This window comes from Desmodus rotundus, chromosome 6, assembly GCF_022682495.2.
Source record: "Desmodus rotundus isolate HL8 chromosome 6, HLdesRot8A.1, whole genome shotgun sequence".
NCBI lineage: Eukaryota > Metazoa > Chordata > Mammalia > Chiroptera > Phyllostomidae > Desmodus > Desmodus rotundus.
Window position 1 is genome coordinate 156,982,324 of NC_071392.1, and position 21,462 is coordinate 157,003,785.

The following is a 21,462-nucleotide window of genomic DNA, read 5'->3' on the forward strand; positions in this document are numbered from 1 at the left end:
TAGACTGGGAATTGAACTGGTAACCCTTGATGGAACATGCATCTTGATGGAACCTTGTGAAACCCGAACCCAACCCCATACAGCTAAGCTGCTCCCAGACTCCTGACCCCCCAAAACTGTATGAGACGAGTTTCTGACTGCCATGTGTTAGGGTGGTTTGTTACAAAGAGAGACAACTCCCCAGTACAGGGAGTGATGTAAATAGGAAGGTACCTCTGTTCAGGAGGCCTGAGAAGAGAGACTAGAAGCAGGGAAGTCTTCAGGGAGCGAGTCCAATAGACCAGTCAAGAGGTAACGAGTCTGCACAGAGAGGAAGGGACTAACGAGAGAAGCACGGAGGAAAAAGAAATTAAAGGCACGGGGAGGAGGAGGACAGTTCTCTGATCTCCAGGCTGGATCTACAAGGAAACAGTGATAGACACAGGGACCCACAGAGATGCCGGCATCTGGGAGAGAAACATCCACATGCAGAGGAACCGTAAGGTGTGTGTTCTCTCTTCTTTTCCCCAGTGAAGATCCTGAGACTCAGAAAGGTTCAGTGATGGCGGTGATGCGTGCATAGAGCTGACTCAGATCCAGCTCATCTTATTTCAAGTCCTGCGGTCTTTGCTTTTGGACACAGGCAGTGGGAAGCCCAGTGGAGGACATGAACCTAAAAGTCTAGGAGAAAGGCCAGTGCTAACGACGGAGATTTTCACCGTCACCTAGAGGGGAGGAGGTGAAACTGCTGAGGTTCCCATGACAGAGAACAGAGGGCATAAAGGTGATAGAAAGGAGGCACCCCGGGGGATCACCTTTCAGCGATGAGATCCGTGAGAATGGGCACCTCGTAGTGAGTGGCATCTTCGTCCTGCTGCTGATTTCTGGACTCCCTTTTGGATCCTGGCTCATGGAACGGCACTTCTGACTGTGGGACAGGACTTGGGGACCTTTCCTGTCTGGCAGAACTGTCATCTTGTTTGGAAATCTCCGGATTATCACACAGAGATGAGGGAGAGCGGGCAGACTTATCCACTTTTCTGTCTGCTTTTTTCTTTTCTTTCACCATCCCCTTCAGAAGACCCAAAGTTTACTTGCTGTATTTAAATATCAAGTGATTTCTTTGGCTGAGAGCTGTTTGTCTCAAAGCATTGATGAGTTCTGAAAAATAAAGATTATGTCTCTAAATACTTAAGGGTTTCCCTTGAAATTAAAATTTTAGCTTTACGACCCAATGTCATTATCCTTCTTCTAAAGCCCAAAAAATTACAAATGACAGGTATCACCAGTTTATAAAAATAAGTTTCAATATTACATCGGCTGTTCCTATAATTTTAAAAATTGGAACCACCACCTACCATTTGTTTTCAAATAGTGTCCCAGTCAGAAGTGTAACCCTGTCCATGAGAAGCGGCTCCCTAACCTTTAAGGTCTTGCAGTCAGACCAGACTCTGAAAGCCTGCCTCTTTATACGTCAGTGTGGCGAAGTACGCAGAGCTGGACTCGGGCTGCCCGGTCCTCTGATGAGCTGTGTGTTCTCCAGCAAGTTTTACTTCGTGTCTTTCTGCTCCGTATACCAAGTAGGGATAATAGCACCTTGTTTCCTTATAAGGATTAAATAAGTTGATGCACAAAACATGTCTGAAGTACGGGAAAGGACACGCAAGAGAGTGATTATTTTATGTCGCTTTCCTGTTTTGGAACTTGAAATCATCAGCTACCTGCCCCCTAAGCCAGCACTACTGTGGACTGTGTGCCCCTGATGCCAGCCATGAAGGAGGGGGCCCAGGTCCGAGCTGAAGGCTCCAAAGCCAAGGGTCTGTGGCCCTCTAAAACTGCCGCGTCTGAAAGCTTCCAGGCCGCAAAGCAGGAGCACAGGCTAGTTTTGGAGGGACAGGCAACGTCCCTCTTCGTGTGCCCAGAGGGCGCCCAGGCCCTCTGCTGCCCAAAGGGCATCCTCTGGAGAGCCCCCTGGCCAGCTCCACCCCACCTCTAGGCTTTGCTCTTGCATTGTCCTCCCTGGCTGGACACTGTGCTCTCCTGTTTATTCTTTCCTGAGTTCTGAGCAGGGGTTGGGGGCGCTGTTCCCTCATTTGCTGCCTCTCCCTCCTCGCCCACCATGCACCCGCTCAAGTCTTCGGAGGCCTGCGTGTTTGGTGGTCCCTAGCGGCGCACGCAGGACCACAGGGCCTGGGGGCTGGGATCTAGCGCCAGTGCTTACCTGACTTCTGACGCCAGGCCCAACCAAAGTGATGCGCAGCCAGCGCGTCCAACCCAGCTGGTCTCCAGGCAACCGCGGCGCCGCCCCTCCCCGCCCTTAAAGGAGCCACACAACCCTAGAAGCTGCTTAGCATTAGTGTTTTCTGCCCTACAGCAGTAGGCGGCCAGGCGGAAATCTGGAGCTGGATGAGCTTGACCTGGGTTTTCCGTGGTGCTACCTGCCACGTGTGACCTCCCTCACCCTTCATCTTCACCGTAACACAGGAATAATTAACTCACATGTTAGTTTTCCTTTGCACTGTAAACAAATTACCCAAACTTGTTTAGTGGTTCAAAGCAACACAAATCTATCATCTTACAGTTAAGTTAGGAACCCAGGAGGGCCGGTCCCTTCTGAAGGCTCCAGGAAAGAATCTGCTTTCTTGCCTTTTCCAGCTTCTAGAGGCTGCCTTCCTGCATCTCCCAAATCAGCATGCAGCCTCTCTCTCCAGCCCAGCCCGGAGAGGTTCCCCAGTCCAAGTTACGGGACAGACTGGGCCATTTCTCAGCCCATCCCTTAACCACACCTGGACAGCCCCATAGCCAAGGGTTGTGGGTTTACCACAGAGCCATCTTTGGGGTCAGAAACCCAAATTTGCAGAATTCTTGAAAATATTAAATGAGACCCTGCAGACAGGCACACCAGCATAGTATTTGACGCAACAAATATAATTATCACTTGACTGTCTTGTCCCAGATAAGTAATGCTAAGTTTGCCAATGGAAGGAGGCCCATAGTCTGGTCAGGGAGGGGGGAGCAGGAGGGTGCCCACACTCGCCACTGCACACCAACCATGGCTGGGACGCCACAGACGGCATCTCTGGCAGAGTTCAAATGGAACGAGATGCCATGAAAACTATTTGATAAAACACAGGGATTCTTCCACCTCCAGTAGCACTCACAGCCAGAAACTAGAATATCTTGCAACTCACACCCCAAGGAAACCACATCACAGTATTAAATTATGGACTAATCCAGTCCTTTTATTTCGCCTTGCCTACAACAGTGCCTTATTGCCCTGGTCACACAGAGGAACTTTTAAAAATCATGACCCCAGCCCTACCCGGGTCATTCTTTTCTAGCCAGGCAGAGAATCCTCACTGGGTTTTTCATATTATTCCTTTTTTGAAAAAATTTCATATGCATCAGGGTGGAGAACCACTAACTCAAGAGGACCATAATTTTAAGTTTATGAAATTAAACCATTACAAATTTAATCATCACAAAGGGTTCAAATTTGCAGCCTAAAATACATTGGGCCAGAGCAGAGGCCTGGGTGACTTTGAAAGTGCTCTTCCTGTTTAAAAAAAATATATATGCTCTTGCCTATATACACACACATCCACAGACAGACAGACAGACATGCACATGCAGAACACAATACACTGCAGCAATGCTCCACATGGTCCAAAAGGTTCTCAACATCATTTCTAAATGGCTATGGTGCTTCACGGTTAAAATTCTGCCTTTCAAAATAGAAACGTCTGCAATAAACTGTCTAGTTCTACACAACGAGAAGTGTCAGTTTTGAGAAATGACATCCAGATTAGCGATGTGTCTCATGGTCGGCCTGCCGTGGGGACAGTTCCAGGGGTGGTCCATCTCACCCATGTGGGTGATGAGTTTCTTCATCTCGCTTGTGTTAAGGGCAGTTCCAATCATCACCTGAATATGAGACACAACAGTTTAAAGTTGTACTGGGTTTTGGTTAAAAGAACTATTCAACCATATTTTTCTCTAAAACAAGGCTGGACAAGATTATAACTCAAAAATGACATTCCCTGAAAAATCTTCCCCAAAGCACCCTGCCTTCTAACATCTCAGCTTCCACCTTTCCATGAAATCCAGCCCCACCTTGCCCCTTCGCCTTCACTCGAGATGCTGACCACACCCAGATCTCGACAGCAGCGGCACAACCTGGGTTGGTGCCCTCACCTCGCCAACTGCAGGGGCCTCCTAACAGCCTCCCTGCTTCCCCCCTTCACCTTGTCCATCGATTCTACTCAGCAGCCAGTGATTCCTTTTAAAGGCATGTCAGATCTCATGGCTCCTCTGCACAAGCCGCGCCCTCACCCGAAGGAAAGCCCAAGTGCATCACCTGGTTTGGCCCTCACTGGCCTCCACGCCTGCACCTGCAAGCATACTGCCCCCACTCCAGCCACACTGGCACCCCTTCTCCTCTGGCAAAAGAACGTAAAGCAAGCACCTCCCTCAGGACCTTGGTACTGGCTGTGCCCTCCACCGGAGCCTCTCCTCCAACGTCCGCATGCCTCCCTTCTCCTCTCCCTTTGTTTGCTCTCCTGCCCCTGCTCTTCCAATGACACAGCTCCCCCGTCGACCCCTCTCCAGTCCTCACCCTGCTTCCTCTCCATAGCACGCATTCCTGTCTGACAGATACAGGGAGACGAGCAGACACCAGAGCAAGCGCAGAGAAACTGAGGCCCTGGGAAACTAGGAGAAGTGGCAAGAGGTGACACACCTGAACCTGGCAGAGTCCTAGAGGCAATGGGGCAGGGCTCTGCCACGCTGGAGGAAGACAGACAACAGACAAGTCAACAAAAGCAAGACAGGTATCACCCAGGGGTGCTGTGCTCGAGTGCCCAGAAGAGGCTACTTCAATTGGGTGCTCAGGGTCCAGGACAGGCAGGAGCCAGGGACGTGATGAAGGGACACGAAGCAGGGAATCCAGGCGGAGGGACAGCCAAGCACAATGGGAGTGAGGTGGGAAGGAGACTGGAGTGACTGGTCTGCAGACAAGCACAGCAGATGGGGATGAAAGGGCGACACAGCTGAAGCTGAAGCGGGAGCCGGAGCCCATGGGGTGGCAGCGGAAAGCCCGACAGTGGGCGGGCTCAGGTATGCTGCCCAGAGGACAAGAGTTGCAGCTGGGTGGCCCGCCAGGGTCCGGCACAAAGGAGCAGCCTACGGCTCTGAAGATCTCTGAGTCATGGGAAGACACAACTTAAAATGTCTGGCTGTCAGCATAGGCCAGTCCCAGCTCTATTCACAAACTCCAGGAGTAGATCAATGTTAGTCTTCACCAAAGAATTCTCCGTGGCTGACAGACCCTGGGCCCTATTCTCTGCTATAATTAAACTCTTCCCTTGGGTTTAATTAGAGCAGAGATCTAATCCCCAGGGCTGTAAAGCACACCTAAAATTTTATCTCCAGCACTGACATTTCCCTTGAGCCTGAGATTCATTAACCCAACTGTTTTAGACACCTCCACCTACCAGCTAATGGAATCCCAAAAATAGCATGTCTTAAAGTGAACTCTTAATCCTTCCCACCCCTGAAATGTGAAAAAGCTGCTGCTTTCCCCACCTCCCTTATTTCCGCTAGGCACCCCTAGTTTGTTCTCAGCCATGACAGTCCTCCAGGGCTGCCGCCACCCCAACATAGCAGCACAAACTCCCAGGTTTCTGACCAGGTTCTGCAAGGCCCAATGTGGATCCCTGGATGCTGTGCTGCTCTCATCCTGGTCCCCTCCCCAGTCACATCAGCCTCTGGCTTTGCTCAAACCCCCGGAGCCGTTGCGCTTGCTATTTCTATCTGGAAGGTTCTGACCCAAGGGGCTCTATCTCACCTTCCAAGTGTCAGCTCAGAACCACCTCCTCAGACGGCCTCTCCCTGCTCTGCCACCTCAACTGTTCGCCTCGTCGTTCTGTGCGCACTCCCTATCCCAGTACTGTTTTGATCTCTTTACTGAACTTACTGGTGTCTGAAATTCTCCCTTTGTCTATGTCTGTTCCTCCCCACTAAACTAGAAGCTCCACAAGGGCAGGGACCTCATCTCCCTTGTCCCTCTATGTCCCCAGCACATGGCACAGGGAGGGCTCCCAGCAGGGGCTCAAGGAGTAACTGTGGAATAAATGAATGAAGGAATGGTGTCCTGGCCTTTCCTATGGGCCATGCGATGGAGATTCACTTCCTTTACCTGGACATCAGGCGGTCGGCCACTGCTCCCACTCTCCGGGACCACCCCGAGCAGTGAATTACCCGTATTTTGCCATGTATAATGTGCACTTTACTTTTTGCCCAAATTTTTGAGGGAAAAATAAGAATGTGCATTATACATGGGTCATACTAATTCCGTATCTATGTTTTTAACTCTTTTATTTATATTTATGCACTAAAAATGTAACTCTAGAAAGCAATGACATCTGTATGCAAAATAATATCCTGGAATATGACAATTGGTTTTGTTTCTAAATATAAATAAATGATTGAATTAAAAAATTACAATGAAAGATTTTTTTCCCTCCAAGTTTGGGCCCATAACTTAGATGCGTGTTACACATGGCAAAATGTGGTAACCCACAAGGCTCCATGGGACACCTTTGAAATGCTTGCTGACCGGGGGACTGGTGTGACCTGTGTGGTCGCCTAGTCAGGGCAGCCACAAGCCTCCACCCCCAGTGATGTCAATACCCGTAAGGTATTCCCATGAACAGGTAACTGCACTGGGGTCAGCGAAACAGAGAGATCACGCTTATTGGAAGTACAGAAATGCAGTAACTGTGGGTCAGAGGTCAAAGATGATGCAGACACGTGGAACTGGTGTGTCACACTGACAGAACGTGACAAGCCTTTATCCATATGATGAACCATGGCAGTCACACCTAACTGGGGATCTCAGGGGACCACAAGCGTGGGCCTCTGGGTCCTGGCAGATGAGCCTTCTTTACTTACAGACTTCCGACAGGCTCTGGAGGCGAACATCTGCCTGACACGGGAAGGCCGGCACATAACCCCTGGGCTGTCGCTCAGCATGAAGATCAGCTCGTCTACGTCCTGGGGTCCAAAGGTCCAGTTTTTACTGGTTGGCAAGGAAATCAATTTAGCCCTTTCAGTGACTGGAGCTAAAAGAATCAAATTTGGAGAAAGAGTCATTATTTGGAAAATGTGTTTTATTTGAGTGCTCCTTGTCACAAACATTTGGAAGAGGGGGTAAGCATTGTCACCGCTCATAAAATACATGGACCTACATGACCTCAGAGACTGTGCCCGCTCTAAGAGGACACCACTCTATCATTCTCAGTAATAACTCACCACTTTCATCAATGACAAAGTCAAAGCCATTCTTCCTGAATATTTCCAGATTTTCTAACAGGATGGCTTCGTTGACAGCAGTTAAGTTGAGAGTCTGGGGTCTGAAAAACAAAGGAGAGATTCCAACCACGTCTTAAAGTCAAACATTTAGCTCTGAAGCAGAAATGAAAATGAAACAATATTACGAGTCCTTGGATTCATTTCAAAAAGCAGCGCTAGTAACACCACTTTATTGAGCTCCACGCCTTTCTTGTCACTAACTTCCTGAGGAATTTCCTGGTAATTTTCCTTTTTTAAAAGGTCATTTCAGAAGTTAAAGTATAAATAGTTTGCTTTTCCTCAATCTGCCATCCCAGTTCCTCATCCCAGTGACCCCATCTATTGTTGAATCTTCTCCTTAAATACAGCAATATAAAGTTCAAAATGCTGTTTTTTCCTGCCTCAAAGTAAAGACATTTTGAAGGGCTGAGTTAGATCATTACAGGCACTTGAAAACAGAGTAAGCAGCCTTTGTTCTGCCCCCTGCCCCTTCGTCTGCCTGCGTTGTTTCCTTCCCCACATACACCCAGGCGTGCAGCCACCGCCTCCGGGATTTACGAAGTGCTCAGTAAGACAGATGCTGGTAAAGGCAGGAGACAGAATGGTAAGGAAGTACAGACCCGGACTCTGCCCCTGTGGAATAACAGTCTAGTTGGGGAAGAAAGGCATTGGTCCAACTGTCTAGTAAATTACAATTATGACACCAAGAATCAGGAAGAAGGGACATCCAGTGCCCTAAAGTAGACAGCAAGTGGGACTTGACCTGGAGAGGGAGGGGGTCAGGGAAGGTTTCTCAAAGGAAACTGTATGAAGGAGCTTTAATAAAGGTCTTTACTATTGCCCTTGACTTCTACTGAAAATAAACCATTAATACGTTCCAGAGGAAACAGAGGGCTCCGTAGCCTTCGTGCATCTTCCCAGCCGAGAGGAACGATTTATGGACCATTTCTTCCGGCCAAGGTCTACTTCTACTGGGATCTGAGCTTATTTATCTGTGTAGTTCAACTTCCTAAATGAAAATGCACGCTCTCTTCTTATAACTTTGCCTAAGAAAAGACGTCCGGTTGATGTGGTGTACCACCGTGGTACACAACCACGCAGTCAGGCGCCAGCGTGCAATCTGGCAAAGAGGGAAATCGGCTGTGAGTACAGTCCCCGGGATTACATCCCACAGCTGAGGACTGACACGCAGGCAGTGCCGTCCTTCAGAGCATGTAGTACATGTGCTATAAACAGATCTACTGTGAGCTACACCTTGTCCTTCATCAAAAGGGTTTTGGGGCCAACCAGTGATCGACATTCACCGAGAGCTAAAGCAGTTTGCTACTTACCAAGGACACAGCTGTGTTATTTAACCTGTCCGTGTGCCTCAGTTTTCTCACCAGGAAATGCTGGTGGCAACGGCAACCACCTCACAGGTTTGTGGGGATAAGAACATAATGTGCACCACGTCAACAGTGCCCGGCACAGGATAAGCACTCAGTAAATGGCAGGCATGCCTATTACTGTGTAAAAAGTATAGAAATCTGCTGTAGGGATGCTTATGGCAAAAATATATATACACACGTCAATATGGAGACACACACACAAGCCATCAGGCCTTAACCCTGGGAGGCGAAACGACCCTGAGTCCCGAGGGCCGCAGCGGACCTACGCGAGGAGCCGCTGGCCCTGGAGGACGGTGTGCTGCTGCAGCGTCTCGAAGTTGTATTTCTCGTCCGTGGCGTGCTGGTCCACGATGAAGATGTCCGCGCCCAGCCTGGTGATTATAAAGCCCAAGTTGAACTGCCCAATGACTTCCATCTCTGCAAACATCGTTTTACTGCACGGGGAAAATGTGAATTATAAGACATTTTAAAGACTATATTTTGACAACTGTACTTGAACAACAATAAAAAAAAGTTAAAAAAAAAAAGACTATTTTCCGGATGAAAAAAATTCAAGAACCACAGTAACAGGGGATCAATAAATGTTTGTTGAATTAATTCAAACCTCTGTTTTTGAAGTCACAGTTAATTTCACTTTGAGGGCTAAATGTATCCAATGGTGAAGGCCGGGCAGATAAAACCTGGGCACCTGACGTGTCTTTCCCTGTCAAGCACTCTGGCTGTGAACACCGTGGGTATGAGCATGAGTGTGTGCATCTGAAGGAACCTGGCTGTCTTCAGTGCATCCACCCCCTGCACCCCAACCACATCCAAGTAAGTTCACCTCCACTAACTACTCTGTTTAAAGTAAATATTTCCTGAAGACCTCTCCCAATGCCAGCCAGGCACTGAGTATCAGAGGAATTTACATAACAGAAAACTCATGGTTGAGGAATTTGTAAACTAAATTAGGCTAAACCTGTGTGGTCCAGACTAAAAGTGCTGGGAAGTTCAATGTGATTACCAAGCAGTACTGTGTATGGCACAGCACCTTTCAGTAAATGGTGAGAAAAACTAAAAAGAAAAAAGTTAAGAATTCCAGAATTCGACATTTTAACAAGTCAAGACATTACACGTGGTTACTGACAAAAAAGGGGTCGTGTTTCCCATGTCTGTATTATTAATATTTTTAAAATCAACTCCTTCTACTAAGCCTTATCCTATGTAATCTTCTTGAAATCACAGGTTTGACAATGTGTTCTACTTTTTTGTAATATACATTAAAATGGAAAATAACAATGTCCACCACGAATTCCTTGCAGGGAAGTCACTGTGGGCTGAAAACCTTGAGGAAGAACGAAATCAGGGTCAAGAAGGCACCGATTGATGCGGACTGACGGAAAGGATAAAGGACACGCAAAGGATCTCTAAGGAAAAGATCCTTGCACAGTTTCAGGCAGCAGTAAGAGAGTTCTTTCAGCAAATTAACCTGGTGGGTGTGAGAGACAATGAAGGGAAGTTGGTGAACAGAGAAAACCTTGCCAGGGATGCACGGGTACGGTACTGACCAATTTGTGGAATCAAGCCGACTCCAAACTCAGAATCTTCAAGAGGGAGGGACAAAGGGCGAGGGGGAGGAAACTGCTGCAAGTCTGGCGTTTTGAAAGCCAAGTCTGGTGCGGGGAAGACCCCGGGGGGCCACTCGGACAGGCGGCAGCACCCAGAGAACCAGACGCTGGTGCAAGGTAGAGCCACACCCACCCTGGCCCAGAAGAGATGCCACTATCACAAAGCAAACAACACCTAAAGGAGCAAAAGCAAGATTCTGGAAGGGTCAGCCTTTGGCTCACTCCCATCGGCTCACCAAAATGAGCACAAATGCTCTAAAGAAACACCTTTACCTTATCTCTTTCCTTAGTTCCTCTTCTGCTGCTTGATTTTCTCCAGGACAAATCTTTGCCCTAAACTTCCTATAATTCTGCTCACTTCCTCTCTGCTGCTCTTGGAGATGTAACTGCTTTATGCGTCTAGCCAAAGAATTCATAGAAAAGTCAAGGGGCACTATTTTCTTATTAATTTTAACAGCTACGTCAACCTGAGACGCTGACACGTTCTGTGTGTTAACAGACTCCTGAGTGATGCCAGAATTTAAAGAAATTCCTTCTTTTTTAAAACGCTTGGTGTTTGACAGATCAGTTGGCTGAGGCAACACTCTCGATTTGTATACACCATCGCCTTGGTCTCGACGGCATTCCACGTCTGAAACACGACGCTCAGTTTCAGGTAACTTCTCACGTGACTCTATGTTTTCCTGTGAAAACCTGTTTTCAGGCGAGCTGGCTGTCCGGTCACTGCCGGAGAGGCTGCCCATGTCTGGGGTGCTGAGCCCCTCCTCTGAGCCCACTGAGGTACTGCCGTGGCCCGAGTCCCTCTCCACCTCCACTCTGTCCTCGTCTGAATGCGTCCCTCCTTCTGGAGGGCGAGGCCAGCCTGCACCAGAGCTGGGCGTCTGCGAGCAGAGAGAGTCCGAAGGCCTCAAAGAGGACACACTCCTCTTCTGTCTCGGAGAAACCCGTCTGGGTTCCGCAGAGGGCAGGCCCTGGGGCCGGTTCTCTGCTGGGTGACGAAGAGAAAAGGCCTCCCGCAGTCTGGAAATGGTCACTGCCCTTTTCTCTTCTCCTCGCGTCCTTCCTGAAGCACGGTTCCCCTGCTCTTCCGGCAGAGACTCTTCCCTTTCTGTCGGCTGCGTTTTTATTAGGCGACCTAAGCAGATGTGAGCAGAGGAGCGGGTCAGGCTGCACTGAAACAGCACGAGGCGATGCTTGTGCGTGAACAGCGCGCCACCACAGAGGAGACCCAAGTTGATAAAACCCATGAAATCTGTTGTACGTTAATCACAGATACAAATTAAGACTTCAAAAGATGCCGCTCAAGGCTCACCAGAATGGACAGAATTTCAAAAACAAATGTTCAAAAACAAATGTTCACAAGGATGAGGATCGAACGAATGCTTCAGTGCGGCCCGTGGCAGTTTGGTTCGCTCACTGCTCGGGGAGCAGCCCCCAAGTCTAAACGCACACACGCCGCGAGCCAGCGTCACCTCTCCTGTCCGAAACGCCTGCCCGTGCTCACCAAAGCCGGGCCAGCACGTCCACAACAGCTCTGTTCGTGACAGCCCCGACCGGAAACAACTGCCCTGTCCACAAATAAACCGCAGCATTTACTTGCAATGGAGTAAGACACAGCAACGAGAATGAATGAATGAACCGCTGCATGTGGCTTAGAGGACTCTCACCAACAAAATACTGAAAGAAACAAATCACCCAAAAATGTACATACTGGTTTCAAATTATAAACAGATTAAACAAACCCATGGTGTTAGAAGCCAGAGAAATGGTGACCACTGGGGTGACTGTGTAAAAAGGGGTGCGGGGGCGGTTCTGTGGGTGGTGTTTCTTGACCTCAGGGCTGATACACTTGTAAGCCATGAACTTCTGATGTCTGCTTCTGTGAAAACGCGGTTCCTCAGTCAAAGGGCTAATCCGGGGGCACTGACGCAGCTGTGCTCCTGGGCACTGCGTGTGAATGGGCTCAGAAAGGCCACCGCCGGCCCACTGCACACAGATGTGAGTGCCACCTCCCCCCACATACGTCCACCACACCCCATGCAGAGAAGGGCTGGGAAAGACGTGGGCCCGCCGCGTGCAGGTCAACAGGTCTGCCGCACTGACGTCAGGTTCCCGGGCCCCTCTCCACTACACTCCTCGGGAGCCTTTTGCCTCCAGCACGTCCTCTGATCATCAAACTGCCCATCAAGTCAGCCTAGGCCAGTCGGCCCCAGTATATTCCAAACTGACCTGTCCTCACAGCTGTGGTGTTAGGAAACTTTAGGACAGAGCGGCTCTGTACCTGCCCCTCCCCTCAACCCCTCTCTGACTCTGTCACCCTCAGTTTGCAAAGCCTCATCCCACAGCAACTTCCTCTCACTGGGAGCAATGCTCATCTGTCCCCTTAGCTTTCCACCAAACCCCGTTTCCGCTTCCTCAGCAGCCCTGCTGGTGTCTGGTTCTCTGGTCTCTGCCCCGTTCCAAGGATGCAGTGATGGGCACCTGCCGCCTCTATCCCTCCACACACAGACTTAGAGACTGCGGGCAGGGTGGCTTAAAAACAGCATCCACCCCCAGGAGCGGATCTGCCCATCAGAGGAGAAAATGGCCAACCCTTCCCCCTGCCAAGGGGAGCAGCAGGGGCTCAACTCCGGCCCCTGTCCCAGACGTACTCAGTTTGAATGAGTAAGAATGAAATGAACTACTTCAAGAAACAACTGATAAGTTACAACCAGGAAGTAAATAATGCCATGCCCACTACTACAGGTGTCAGATCAGCTCTGTGATGTGAGGGAATACGGCAGCGAAAGGGCCTCCGAAAACTCCTCCTCCCGGAAAGGAGTGAGAAAACAGGCAACTGTCAACACCAGCTTCCTCAGCGCTCTGGAAGCCAGGAGGCTCGCAGCCATGGGTCAAGTCCAGGCAAGAACACGTCCCGGGCAGCAGATGTGGGCGCTCATGCTCTTTTTAACCAGCTCGCTTTCTAGTGAGACACATCCTTTCTTTCTAGAAGAGCGGATTTTACTTCGGGCCCAAACTACTGAGGAAAGTATCACAACAGCTCCGTTCCGGAAGCCGTTTCTACACTCGGAGCTTCTTACCTTCCGCATCCACCAGGGGCTGCTGACTGACGCTGAGTCTGCTGGCGTCACTGTCGAACATTCCCATCAGAGACGTCTTCAACACTGCCAACAGAAGTTTCTCCTCCTGCAGTAAAATCTGCCTTTTATCCGGAGTAACGTTGATATCAACACATTCTAAGGCAAAAAGGAAACGACTGTCACTGTGTTGGAATTAACCTTTAACAAGAGAAACGCTCCCACCTACTCTTTCACTCGCCTGTACTGACCAAAAGTACTGTTAAAAACACGATGGCGCCCAGATCGCCGGTCAGACTACGAAATCCATTCCTTCCAGTGAGCAAGAAAAAGGTGAACAATTTTTTAAATAGATAAAGCATGCAAGGATTTGAATGGGTAACTTGCAAAAGAAAAAGAGTAAATAAAGACATGAAACTGTATAACAGAACCGCAAACTACAGTAAGATGTTACTTTATCACCTACTGAATTTGGTTAAAAATCACAACAACCAGTACAATGTTGGCAGATGTATAAACTGACACACCACAGTCATATCCACTAATGCTGTGATTCTAATTCCAGAAATTTCCCTTAAAGAAATAATTAAATATGTAGATAATGATTTAATTATAAGGACAATATTTAAATCACTGAAAACTGAAATAAAAGTTTAAAATTAAGATCGATCCATACATTGAAATATAATGAATGCAGTTATTAAAATCGTAATTCCGAATAACTTTTAATGACATGGAAAAGAAAATGTTCAATTCTAAGGGTAGAAAGTACAACACAAAATTACCCAAAATTATTTCTTGACCCCAAAGGATATGGGTAGATATACAGATCACTATGTATTTTTTAAGGTGTGTATATATGTATTTCTCAGTACCTAGAAAAACTACTGGATGACAATAAACCAGAATTTTAACAATCAGAAAAAAAAATGAAATAAATCATTTTCAAAATTAGGGAGAACACAGTCCCCATTCTCCTTTGGTTAACATGAAAAAGTCACATTTTTCTAATAATACAATTAACATAATGTCAAGTAGGAAGCAGAAAAATCTGTATAAAAAACAAAATAAAATTCTATAAAATAAAATTGAAAGTCTTATATAAAAAATTACATGGCCATTCACTGTCACTACAAGAGTCTGTTTCCAGTCATACCGGAGCTTTATAATTTCATTGTGTTCTTTCAGGAGTAAGTCCCCAAATTTTACTGAAGGGCCAGTGGAACTTACCCGAATCAACAGAAATGTTAAGAACAACAAATGGGTATTGATGCCGATTATACACGTGGTAGACCTCGTTCACGAGTCTGGAAACCTACAAGTAAAAGAAAAGATTAGAAAAGTGTTCCCTTCCTCCCGGATGCTATCAACACGCTGTCCTAACCAACCACTGAAGGCACACATTTTCAACAGCTTTCGGGAAGTATAATTGGCCTGCAATCAATTACACGTGTTTAAAGTGTACAGTTTGAGCCCAGGCTGGTGTGGCTCAACGGACTGAGCACCTGCCTGGCGGTGGACTGAAAGGTTGCCGATTCAATTCCTGGTCGGGCACATGCCTAGGTTGTGGGCCAGGTCCCCAGTTGGGGGTGTGCAAGAGGCAACCAATCAATGTTTCTCTCCCTGTCTTTCAAAATAAATAAATAAATAAAACATTAAAGTGTACAATTTGCTAAGTTTACAATCAAGATAATGAATACATCCATCATCCAAAAAAGGTTCCTTGTGCCCCTCCACCATAGATGCCTAAGAGTGAATCTTTCTCCAACCTAAAGATGCTCTTGAAGAAATGCCAAACAATGTAGGTGCTGTTTAGCACTCATAAAACACATTTAAATGGACACAGAAATGTATGTATATGACTTTAGAAACACACAAAAAACTGAAATACCTTTGCTGGGTCACAAGGCCGCCAATTGATAAAAAAAAACTGTCTGTCCGTTGAACTCCGTCCCACGCCATGCGTGCAGTGTGAAATGAAACCCGAGACACTATTCAGAGACACCAAGGGCGGGAGTCCAGAGTGAAAAGGATTAGAAACACATAAATGGCACGTTCTTAAAGTAAGGAAGAAATAGAAACGTAACACCTGGTGGCTGGCTGCTAAGTACTAATATTTCAGTTCATGTGCATTTCTGTTCCATTCTGGTGAATCATAAAAAGAACACAGACCTTCTGGAAGGTTCTAAAGCTCCTGCAGAGCAAATCCACTATGGGCAATGCCATCGGTTCAAAACTACTTGCTGTAGCTCTCCTTTCACCTTCCCTATTACATCCTTGACCTCCATGCAGGGAGGCAAATTCATACTCTGGAAACTTCGTGCTGGCCCCCCAGCCATCCAGGCAATCCCCAGCTACTTGTCACCAGGGTCTCTGCCCACGTTCCCTGCCCTTTCAAAATCTGTACCGTTAGTAAACTCGTATCTTCTGAGGTGCTGGTAAGGTGCTTATTCCACCTGAGATCAACCTCAGGGATACTGGCATTTCCATAAGCACGATGCCTTAACATAAAGAAATGGATCCCCGTCTTCAATTCCAGGCACAAGCCAAAGGCACGCGGAGGGAGGATGAGCAATTCGGACCTTCCAGGCCCAGGCCTGCTTATGGAAAAGGTCTATTTTTCTTACACTAAAAGTAACGATGCTGGACTGGACTTTGCGTAAAACATGAATTAAAGCAAACACAGCCTCTACTGCTCTCTGCCAGATCCCAATAAAGTGAAACGTTATACATAAAATAATTTTCAAAGTCATTCTAATTGTTCACTAAACACACCCTTTGCTATGAAGACCAATTCAACAGAAAAACCCTGAAATGCACCCGCTCCCCAGAATAGTGTTTGAATTAAGGAAACCCTTTCTCAGCAATAATACCGCTTACAGGTTTATAACATACAAAAGAAACTAAAAGCCTGATATGACCACCTTTTAAGTCAAAAAACTCAAGAAAAATGACTGTCCTTTTCCAAGCAGCCATCTACTCACTGAAACAGACTATGCAGAACATCAGAGCCGCTCAGCCCGAACTCCTCACAGACGGCATCACTAGGGGGCAGCTGAACGAAAGGAATGAGGCTCTGCAGCTGGAAAAAACCAAGATTCCCAGTTATTTCCCACAAGCAGAAAGGACCGAACTTCAGAAAGGAATACAACAGGGTTTTTGTGTTTTCTTTCCTAGTCAACTAACCACAGGAAGAGCACAAAGAATCTCAGCAGCCGCTTTTGGGGTATTAAAATAACTTTGATTTTCCTCTAGAAAGATGAAACACGAAGCTCCTACTTATCCATAATCAATACATTGCCTACAATATTTTATATTTTTTCAGAGAGTAAAAGTATTCTTTTATTCTCTACAGGAGTAAAATAAAAACTCTCAGAACTCAGTATTAATTTCTGTGAGAGGTACCAAATAAAAAAAATTAATTCTTGGGTTTTATTCTCCATTCTACAGGAAAGGACAATAGAATCCTGCCCTAATCACTAGAGCAGTAAGATATTCTGAGATCCCTGGCTGCCATTACCTGTTTCTGCCCAAACACAGATCCAATATTGTCCCTTATGCTGGAGCTTCCGCTGGTGCCCACCACAGGCTGTCGTTTTCCTTGTCCCACCTGATTGGTGCAACTTACACGGATGCCCGTGGAAATGATGCAGTACGCATGGAGGACATGGACCATTTTGGCAAACTCCTGCTCAAAAAGCACAGGCATAAGACTCAACCCGAGAACAAGGGGAGCGTTAAGTGCTCTAGCGGCCCCTCTGCTGTATGTGTTCATTACGGCCCCGACGCGTCTGGACAATGGGATCCAGGCCTGAACGCACCTTTTTAATATTCCTTTGAAACTCCTTGTGGCGCACGGGCAGTGTGTAAAACAGCTGCTGGACACTGACTGTCGTCCCTCGGGGCCGTGGGTATGGGGTTTTCTGGACAATCTTCCCATTGTGATCAAACACCAGCCGAGTCCCCACCTTCGCAGTCGAGTGGCAGGTAGAAATGGTGACATCACTGGAAGAGAACGCCAGGTTGGTCAGAGACTCCCTGGCGTGGGACGTCACACACTTTCTCACGTCTGTTCTCTCCAGACTCTCAGAAGAGATAATGATCCGCTAAGACAATCAAAAGTTTAAGTGGGTGAGGAGTCATCAAAAGAGCTAAGGTTTGGCACCTAATGGACAGTGAGACAGGGAGTTTTGTAAATGCTTTGTTTTGATAAAAACTTCGATGATTTTTTTTTTTGGTTGAACTACAAAACAATAAAAGATATCAAAACTTATATATTCACAAATGAAAATTTTTCAGTTTTGTTACTAGTGCTCTGACAAAAATTTTTAAAAGGATCCAAGATATTATAATTCAAATGTATAAGTATTTATAAAAATTTAGAATGCTGTATAATTATATAAATGCTTGTTACATTTTTTCCTAAATGAAATTAAGACAGCACCTATAATATTTCCTATCTGTTATTTTAAAATTGAGAAGTCATTGCTTTTAAATTGTTACAGGGTAACGATTTTTTTACAATACCATTTTCTCCATTTCTTTCATTCATTGCTTACACTCCAGAGGTATTTCCACTTAGATTGGTAGTAAGATAACACAGAATGCAGGAGTGAAAACTGAAACATTGAGATGGGAAGGTGTAAACAATAGTGATTCTAATTATACTTTTTAGTTTTCAGAGAGATTTTTTTTTACAAGGAGTCAAGTTAATGAATAAAAATATTGCATCACCTCAGTGCACAAAGTGAGCTCAGAGCTTCCCCCCGAAAGCCAAAAGTTTCAACCTGAGTTAGGTCAGCAAACTCTTGAATCTTAGAAGTGTGATGTTTCAGAGCTGAAAGAGAGGTGGAGAGAGAGGCCTAGGATATCTCAAGTGGTATAGACACGAACATGCACAATACCTTCCAAAATAACGGGGTTTGAAAAGCTAGTTTTGTATTTGCTCAAAATTTTAAGATATTTTGCCCAAAAATTTAACAATAGGGTTAGAAAAATGCAACTTACTTAAGCCTTCAAAGTTTTCTTCTTCGACCCCGCATCCATTGTCTGAAACTTCAATGAGATCCACCCCATAGTCTTTAAGCCTTAGATCTAAAAAGGTTAAAATATATATTTCTCAAAGAAGTGATCTAAGTAAAAGCCTTTATATTGACTGTATTTGTAACTTACATAATGCAAATTTGAGTCATAACTGTATTTATTTAAATGTACTACTGTCATTTTCAGTATTTTATTTTTTTAATGTCTTTCTTGACAGTTTACTATCCCTAATAAGTCTTCTTATTCCTTTCTCTTTCTTTAAAGAGGGTAATTTTAGCCCTGGCTGGTGTGTCTCGGTGGTTGAGTGTCGGACTGAGAATCAAAGCGTCGCCGGTTCAATTCCCAGCCAGGGCACATGCCTGGGTTGCAGGCCAGGTCCCCAGTCGGGGGCGCACAAGAGGCAACCACACATTGATGTTTCTCTCCTTCTCTTTCCCTTTCCTTTCCCCACTCTAAAAAATAAAGTTTTTAAAAAAGGATAATTTTAACATACTCATTAAAGAAAATAGGGTCTGGAATCAGACTTCCTGGGGTCCTATTTTACTAGTTTTATAACTCAAAAAAGTAAATTCCCTGTGCCTTCACTTCCTCACTTGTAAAATAAAGATAGTAATAACAATAGTAATAGCTCCTGTCTCATAAAGTTTTTCTGCAGATTAAATAAGGTATCCCATCCACAGTTCTTGGCACAGTATCTCCTAGTACATAGTAAGAACACAATAAAAGTCAACTGCTATTATTATTACTATCTAGCTAAGTACTAGGCACATGGAAATTTATTTTATTAACCAAATTTATTCATTTTATTTTTTATTGATTTTTTTGGTATTAACTAAATTTAGTAACTAATTTTAATAACTAAATTTAAGTTAAAAATAATTTCTCACTATACCAAACTTGAGTGTCTTATGACAATAATGAACGTTACTTGAATAAAATAGCATAAACTAAGTATTTCCCATGGTCGAGTCTCCCAAACTCACCAACATTAGTGGCGCCAGCATCCACGCTATTTTCTACCAACTCCTTCACAGCAGAGCTCAGACTCAGTACCACTTGCCCAGAACAAATCTGATGGACCGACCTCCGATCGATAGGTTTGATGGCCTTAGCAAGTCCTGTGCTAAAAAAACAGTAACAAGAAGCAAAGCAAGTATGAATTTATGTATTTTTCATCCTACTTCCTGTAGGAAGTGATTAATTTTTGTTAATAGTTGATGGGCCTCACTTGTTCTTTGGTTATACAAAGATATGCATTTATTATAGTCACAAATACTAAATGTTGTTCTTCAATCCTTAAACATTTGTCAAAAAAAAACCCTTCTGAGTAGATACTTTGAATGCAATAGATATTTAAAAATCTAATTACACTGGGATCTACATAGAAGAGACACACGTATCCCTCATGCTATGGGTCAATAATCTTTTGCAACAATGGGATCTTCTTTCCTGAAAAGTGAAAGCAACGTTTCTCACACAACTTGAAGAACCAGGAGTATGGTGGGAAATACACGGTGCTCATGTCAAAATCGAAACCATCTTAGAAGCCCTGGCTGGTGTGGCTCAGTGGACTGACCACCTGGCCTGGAAACCAAAGGGTCACGGGTTCGATTCCCAGTCAGGGCACATGCCAGGGCTGCAGTCAGGTCCCCAGTAGGGGGCGCACAAGAGACAACCACACATTGATGTTTCTCCCCCTCTTTCACTCTCCCTCCCTTCCCCTCTCTAAAAAAATAAATACAATCTTTTTTTTTAAACCTTGGACACTGGAACCGATTGTAAAACTTGTCCCATAGTTCCCTTTGATTTCCCCACTGCAAATCCAGGCTGCCAGAGGCTTGCCTTGGCGAAGGCCCCCAAAGTTCTGGCTGTACCCCTTTCAAAGTTTTCCAACCCGTTTGTCTCCACTTCCTCCTCACTTCGCTCCATCCTCCATGCCAACACCACAGCTACTTTAGAAAGCATCAATCTGACCAACTACTTTTTTCTGCTGAAAAACTTAGCAGCCTCCCAGTGTCTGCTACATGAAGTTTGCAATCTAGTCATAATTGGGCGCAGTCCACTTTATTTTCTCATTCCCTCCAACCCTCCCCCTTCGACAACTCCCCTGCATCCCAGCAAACCACCCTTGCCTGAATACCACGAGCTCTTTAGACAATGCTCCCTATTAGGTCTCTCTGTCTGGACCGCGGCCTCCTCCCGCGCCTGTCTGGCAAATACTGCGCTCATCCTAAGAATGCATTCCATATAGTCATTAACTTAGAAATGTCCAGTAAACGGCTTGATAACCTCAGCCCATCGCCCGGTGTAACGGAACACAGGAGCCACAGGCTACCGGTCCGTTTCTGATGATCTACTTTGATGGGTGGGGATAAAACACTTAAACAGCGAACTGGATTCAGTATTCTGACCCCGAATGCACAGAACCCGCCGAAGATTCGCTACCCCGCACTCGGTGTAGCTTCCCAGCCAGTACTCGCATTCTCAAGGAGGTGAAGTTCTGCATTTTTTAAACCGCGCCAATGCAAATTAGCATATGCCTTGAAGCCTCCCCAAATAACAACGTTTTTTGTCCCAAAAAGAGAAAAACCAAGTAAAGAGGAAAGGAATTCAAGTCTACTGGGATTTCATGCCCGGCTTCAGGTCCCGGGACGTGTGGTCCCGTGCGGAGCCCGCGTGGGAGCCGGCCGAACCCCGACGACCCGACCTCAAAGTGCTCCCGAAGTGGCGGAGGAGTGCTGAGGCACCTGCTCCAGGGCCTGCGTGCTGCGGGCTCACCAAACGCCACAGTCATTTTCGCCTCCTTTGCAGGGGCCTGCAACGCTGTGCGCCTTGGAGAGGGCGTCCGGGAGCGGAAACTGCAAACACCGCTCACCTCAGCCCTTCGCCTAGCTCCATGGATGCACAGCTCGTTCCACTCCAGAACTCTCTGCTGTTCCTCTCGGCGTTCCCACGGGTGCAGAGCCTCCTAGCCGCCTATTGGCTGCTTCTGAAATATGCCCCTCCCCTTCCGCACGG

General features: G+C 46.3%; 2 protein-coding genes across 10 annotated transcripts in view; both read right to left on the minus strand.

Annotated features, from left to right (window-relative positions):
- LOC112319594 (radial spoke head 10 homolog B) overlaps nucleotides 1-2,272 on the minus strand; it is a 33,152-nt gene extending 30,880 nt beyond the window's left edge. For 2 of the 5 annotated variants that reach the window (XM_045185017.3, XM_045185018.3), the window contains exon 1: nucleotides 795-2,272. In XM_045185017.3, the coding sequence (XP_045040952.2) occupies nucleotides 795-1,048 (254 nt within the window). In that variant the 5' untranslated portion in view covers nucleotides 1,049-2,272. The remainder of the gene's footprint in view (nucleotides 1-794) is intronic. The other 3 variants (XM_045185014.2, XM_045185013.2, XM_045185016.3) reach the window with 3 other exon arrangements.
- Nucleotides 2,273-3,195: 923 nt separating this feature from the next.
- PMS2 (PMS1 homolog 2, mismatch repair system component) lies at nucleotides 3,196-21,455 on the minus strand. Of its 5 annotated transcripts, none has more exons than XM_053925946.1 (15): nucleotides 21,320-21,455; nucleotides 19,428-19,562; nucleotides 18,409-18,495; nucleotides 18,136-18,238; nucleotides 17,223-17,406; nucleotides 16,922-17,089; nucleotides 16,386-16,483; nucleotides 15,293-15,392; nucleotides 14,632-14,716; nucleotides 13,405-13,560; nucleotides 10,598-11,459; nucleotides 8,984-9,151; nucleotides 7,291-7,391; nucleotides 6,931-7,100; nucleotides 3,196-3,903 (listed from the first exon to the last, which is right to left on the minus strand). In XM_053925946.1, exons 6-15 carry the CDS (start codon nucleotides 17,075-17,077, stop codon nucleotides 3,760-3,762), a joined length of 2,040 nt encoding a protein of 679 aa, XP_053781921.1. In that variant the 5' UTR covers nucleotides 17,078-17,089; nucleotides 17,223-17,406; nucleotides 18,136-18,238; nucleotides 18,409-18,495; nucleotides 19,428-19,562; nucleotides 21,320-21,455; the 3' UTR covers nucleotides 3,196-3,759. The 5 variants fall into 5 exon arrangements, 4 of the variants coding, with proteins under 4 accessions (XP_053781921.1, XP_024432698.2, XP_045040947.2 ...); XM_024576930.3 differs by having other exon boundaries at nucleotides 19,428-19,567; nucleotides 21,320-21,407; XM_045185012.2 differs by having other exon boundaries at nucleotides 8,984-9,088; nucleotides 17,223-17,439; nucleotides 19,428-19,567; nucleotides 21,320-21,407.
- Nucleotides 21,456-21,462: the final 7 nt, after the last annotated feature.

Excerpts from the sequence above, each read along its gene's own strand:
- PMS2 (XM_045185011.2), bottom strand. The coding sequence starts at position 21,342 with ATGGAGCTAGGCGAAGGGCTGAG. Across the intron at positions 19,568-21,319 it reads GAGCTAGGCGAAGGGCTGAG|CACAGGACTTGCTAAGGCCA; the intron begins GTGAGCGGTGTT and ends CTGTTTTTTTAG. Across the intron at positions 13,561-14,631 it reads TAACATTTCTGTTGATTCGG|AATGTGTTGATATCAACGTT; the intron begins GTAAGTTCCACT and ends TTTTTGCCTTAG.